Below are 5633 nucleotides of genomic sequence, written 5' to 3'. Positions count from 1 at the left end.
TATTATTAGTTATGCGTGTGATAAAGTATTTATTAATTACCAGTGTTTTGTATGTTGACGACGTACAGGAGCGGATGACACAGAGTTTGTCCACTAATCCTGCTGCCTCGGACCCCGTCTCATCAGATACGGTGCGTTGGGCACCTGGCGACGCGTACGAGCAAGCGGTTGGGCGACCCGAGTATGCGGGTAGGGTTCGGCAGGTTGGGCCGAACGTTACTCCTGTTCGCGGGACTTGTTTCTCGTATAGGGACCGCACACGGGGGGGACCGGCCGAGGGCACGTCTCAGGATTGGGCTGCTCATAAAATTGCAGAGTTGGAGGGCATAGTGCAGGCCGAGAGAGAGCGGGCTGACAGCATGGAGCAGCGCATACGACAGTTTGATGCTATGGAGCAGCGCATGCGACATTTTGATGCTATGGAGCAGCGCATGCGACATTTTGAGGCCTTCATGTCCTCTACAGGATTATCGTTCGTATGCCCTGGTGCTCAGCAGTCTTCACCCGCACACGTAGGTAGTACGTCATCTACTAGTAGTGCGCCTGCAGGTATGGTTCATATTATGTATACATTTAGGTTTATTTTTAATTTGCTCTCATTATTTGTTTAAATTTGCATATAATATTATGTAGGTTAATTTTTTTTATTACTTGCAGGTAATGCGACAACGGTTGGTTCGTTGTCGCCTTCTGGACAATTGTTGAGCCAACAATCCCCTCTCGGGACTCCATCGCCCGTTACACCATCTCTTGCGGGACAATCGACAGTTGGCGAGGTCACGCCCGGGACTGCACCTCGTGATCCGCAGCGACGTCCTCCAGATTTGTAGATATTTTGTATATATTTTTTTTTTGTTAGTCACGAATAACTTTATTTTTACAAGATTTAAAAATTTGTTCATATTGTTGTGTAAGTAGTTATTGTTAGTAATGAATATGTTTATTAGTACATGGTATTCGAAATTTTAAATATTGTTGTTTTGATTAATTAGTGCAATTTGATTTTGTGATATTTTTGGATGAAATAAATTTGGAGAATTTTAGTAAAAAAAATATATATAAAAAGAATATATATATATATATATATATATATATATATATATTTTAATACTGCGGCCAGTTGGCCGCGTGTTCAATAATACACGCGGCCAACTGTTGGCCGCGTGTATATTAATACGCGCGGCCAACTGGCCGCGTGTATTATTATACACGCGGCCAGATGGCCGCGTGTATTAATGTACACGCGGCCAGATGTTGGCCGCGTGTACAATAATACGCGCGGCCAACTGGCCGCGCTTATTAGTGTACACGCGGCAAATTGGCCGCGTGTATTAAAATACACGCGGCCAATTGTGCATTTAGCGCTACCAAGTCCACCGCGTGTATGTACGCGGCTACTTACACGCGGCTAACAGTTCGCCACGTGTACAGTGACCGTACACGCGGCGAACTGCAAGTGGCGAAAAGTAATTTTTTTTGTAGTGTGATGAGTCTCAGCCCGCCACCCATTTTGAATAGAATAGTCGAGGAAAATTACCCACTACACTCGGCTATATATATATCTATACCCACCACCATTCTCTTCCCCGAACCATATCTCCACATATACATATCCTCGAAGTCTAAAATGAAGGTCTATACTTTGATTCTCTTTTTAGCTTTCTTGCTTGGAGCCTCAGCAGAACAGTGTGGAAGTCAGGCCGGCGGAGCTGTATGCGCAAATGGGCTATGTTGTAGCAAATTTGGGTGGTGTGGCAGCACAGCGGACTACTGTGGGACTGACTGCCATAGCCAATGTAACTCTGGCAGAACCCCTGCACCCCCTAACCCGACCCCGTCCCCAACTCCGAGCGGCGGCGGCGATATCGGCAACGTCATTAGTGCCGCTCTTTTCGACCAGCTGCTTAAATATCGAAACGATGAGCAATGTAAGAGTAACAGTAGCGGATTCTACGCATACAATGCTTTCATCGCTGCTGCACAATCTTTTGGGGGCTTTGGCACAACCGGTGACGATAATACACGTAAAAGGGAGATTGCTGCTTTCTTGGCTCAAACCTCTCACGAGACCACAGGTGAGAAAGTTTTGTTTTTGTTGGATTTGTTGGATTTAAATGCAAAAGATGATTAATTGTATATATTTTGTGTAGGAGGATGGCCAAGTGCACCAGATGGCCCATATGCATGGGGCTATTGCTTTATTACGGAAAACAACAAGGCAGACTATTGTACGCAGTCCACCGAATGGCCATGCTTTGCCGGCAAACAATATTATGGCCGGGACCCCTTCAACTCACTCAGTAAGTCTCATAATTTTCAACATTTGTTCGACATAGGACTCTATGTCTGGAAGTATTGTTACGATTCACGAACTCAATACAAAATTAATTAACAAATTAAGGTTGTGGGCCGGGTGTGACCTCCTTAATTAAATTAATCGGGTTAGGTTGACATATATAGATTCATGTCTTAACATGACTTAATTAAACTCAACACGTGACATTTAGAGCTAATAATTTTTTAGACGACGTGTGAATCTGACACAAGCTTAATGAGTTAGGATTTAGGCCTTTTTTGGGGGTTTTATTGATGTGATATACCCACAGAATTAAACATATAAAAATTTATTGACATGATATAAAGTTAAAAGGTTTTTTAGGGAGTTTTTTTATTTTTAATAGTAATAAGAAATTATTGATGTAATATAAAGTAAAAAGAAATTTTGAATTTTTTGTATGGAAAAGTGAAAAGTTTTGTTCAGTACTGAGTTTTTTGGGAAAACTTAATGTATAGCCCATGATCTTTCATCACTTTTGCTATTAATACTCAAACTTTAAAAAGTGTCAATTTAGAGTATCCATTTTTTTTAATTAAGGCCATCCGTTAGAATTTTTCAGTAAATCCTATAAAAATTTCAAAACTACCCTTCTTTTTTTTTTAGGGAAAAAAAATAATCAAGGATTTAGGTGTTGGTCAGAATTTAACAGAATTTGTAAAAATACGTACCCATGCATGAATCTTTGAAAATTTTTATAATATTTCTTTAAAAAAAAAAAAAAGAAATAAGCACATAGGTATTTTGAGAATTTTGATAGGATTTAACGGAAAATTCTAACGGAGGGTTGAAATTGAAAACAAATCGAAAGATAGATACTCTAAATTGATAATTTTTAAAGTTTGAATTATAAGTGAAGTTTTCCAAATTTTTTTTTCTTTTTTGTTCTTTTGAATAAAATCCTTTATAAAGCTCAAACTCAACATCCTTACACTCCAGTTAAAACTGGAAACAAATCCTGCATAGGACAAACCCCTAGCTAGAAACACCACTAGCGGAAAACCTGCTAAAGCACTACTGCAAACAACAAACAGTACAAAATTACACTGCAAAACCACCTACAACAGCCAGAAAGAACCGTAACACTACATAGCAACAGAAGACCAACACAAAACACTCTGAAGCACAAAACAGAGCAACAGAAAAAATTGGGGTGAGAAAAGGAGTTTGTCGAACGTGGCCGTAATATCAGAGACTTTTACCCTAACTCACAACTTTGGTTGTTTGGTTGACCTTGACAGCAACTACAACTACGGGCAAGCAGGGAAAGCCATTGGAGCTGATCTGCTAATCAATCCAGATCTGGTAGCCACAGACGCAACCATATCATTCAAGACAGCCATATGGTTTTGGATGACCCCGCAGGGAAACAAGCCGTCTTGCCACGATGTAAACATCGGAGAATGGACACCATCGGCTGCCGACACGGCAGCTGGTCGGGTTCCAGGCTATGGTGTCATCACCAACATAATCAACGGTAGGCTGGAATGTGGGAAGGGTACTCCTGATCCTAAAGTGGCCGATAGGATCGGGTTCTACAAAAGGTACTGTGACATCTTGAAAGTAAGCTACGGGGACAACTTAGATTGCAACAATCAGAATCCTTTTGATTAAGCTGCGCTGCTATCTTCCAAGGCAAATAAAGGTTCAAACAAGTATAATATGGAGACAAAAATATAACCCTATGTAATTGGAGATTTTATATATATATATAAAACTATTCTATGGAGCGAGACCTGGAAAGTTAGGAATACTACTTTAACAAGGTCTGATGTGATTTGTTTTAAGTGGTTAATACTGTTGTTTTTTGAGTGACTAAATAGGAAGCCATATAAGCAACTCGGACACTTTCTTTGATTCGGAGAGGGAGCTACACACTTTCTGCATCTAAAGAGAGTTCTCGTTTATCTTGTAAGTATTGCATATACTTTAAGTTGACTAGTGAAGACATGGTCAAACATTGTCCAATAACGGTGAACCATGGAGGTGGTAAATGCCCCATTTCCTCGGCCACAAGGCACTTGAATAAGGAATGCATGCCCCCTTCCCTCTGTTACAAATTAGGGGTGTAACTTCAGAGCTAGTTGTCGGTTATTGGCCAAAGTATAAATTAAACATATATAATAGAAGAGAATCACATATCTACCAAAAAAAAAAAAAAACCAAGATTACTTTAGAAATCAGAAATCAGCTTTCACAAAGAGAAAGTGTAATCTTTTGCTCCGGATCTGTAGAGAAAGACGAAGGGTGAGAAAGATCAAAGACGAAGTAGAAGAAGAACTAAAGTGGTGAACTATGTATATATATTGTGTAGCCGTGTAGGGCCAAACTGCCGAAGAAGAAGAACAGGATTCTAGGAACTGTAGAGTGAAGAACCCTAGATGAACCGAAGAAGAAAAAGAATAGGAACTCTAGAAGATTGGAACCGCCAAATTGAAGAAGAAGAAGAAGAAGAAGAGGTGCCGCGTGAGTCGTGAGAGTGAGAAGTCAGAATCACTCAAAAGTGAAAAAAGAAAGAAAAGGAGGAAGAGTCTAGAGAAAAGAGGGGCTATCGTGTTTAGGGTAAAGGGCAAAACTGTTAATATTCTATTTTTTAATTTCTATATATCTATATATATATATAACCAGAGCCGGTAACTCGGTTATAACGGGGTGTTTAAAAACTGAATAACCGGCTCCAGCTCTAGTGCCCGATTACCTGGGTTATAAAAAATCGGGTACCAAACCGGCTTTCCGGTTCTTCGGTTACCCAGAGCCTGTTAGTGCCTAGTTACGGTTTTCCATCCGGTTATAACCAACCCAGAATTACACCCCTACTATAAAACCATTGCTAGGCTTGTTTGGAATTGGAAGGCCTACAAATCCAACCCAATTCAATTTAGTCGGATCTCAACCCAATCCAATTTAGTTAAGTGGAATTTGTTTTCAAATATGAATTGTCATGCAAAACCGAAGAGAACGAATATGGTGCGCATCGCTAATCTCATCCGATCACCTCCAATGAGGGACTTCACTAATCTCATCAAGGAGTACGAGCAAGCGGCATAGCCGTTGTCATCTATAAAGGTCATTCCTTCTGCTTCTATCAGCTTCATCTTCATCCAAATCATTGTCATCATTGCCTTCAGCGTCTCACAGTCCCATCATTTCCACACCAAGGTTTTCTGTGCCAATGTTTGACATGTGCCTCGATTAAACTCCACTTTAATAGGTGAGACCCAACGTGTGAAATATTTAATTGAAGTGAAAGGTAAATGAAAGAGATATAGTTCAAACTCAAGACCTCTGCTCTAATACC

General features: G+C 40.4%; 1 protein-coding gene across 1 annotated transcript; it reads left to right on the top strand.

The window, feature by feature from the left end:
- Positions 1-1627: 1627 nt before the first annotated feature.
- Positions 1628-3949, top strand: LOC133881877 (endochitinase 4-like). Its single transcript, XM_062320935.1, has 3 exons — positions 1628-2075; positions 2151-2304; positions 3577-3949. The coding sequence occupies exons 1-3, from the start codon at positions 1628-1630 to the stop codon at positions 3947-3949; spliced, it is 975 nt and encodes a 324-aa protein (XP_062176919.1).
- Positions 3950-5633: the final 1684 nt, after the last annotated feature.

The sequence above is a fragment of the Alnus glutinosa genome, chromosome 11, assembly GCF_958979055.1.
Source record: "Alnus glutinosa chromosome 11, dhAlnGlut1.1, whole genome shotgun sequence".
Taxonomy (NCBI): domain Eukaryota; kingdom Viridiplantae; phylum Streptophyta; class Magnoliopsida; order Fagales; family Betulaceae; genus Alnus; species Alnus glutinosa.
The sequence above is the reverse complement of the archived record's forward strand: the minus strand, read 5'-3'. Positions and strand labels throughout refer to the sequence as shown.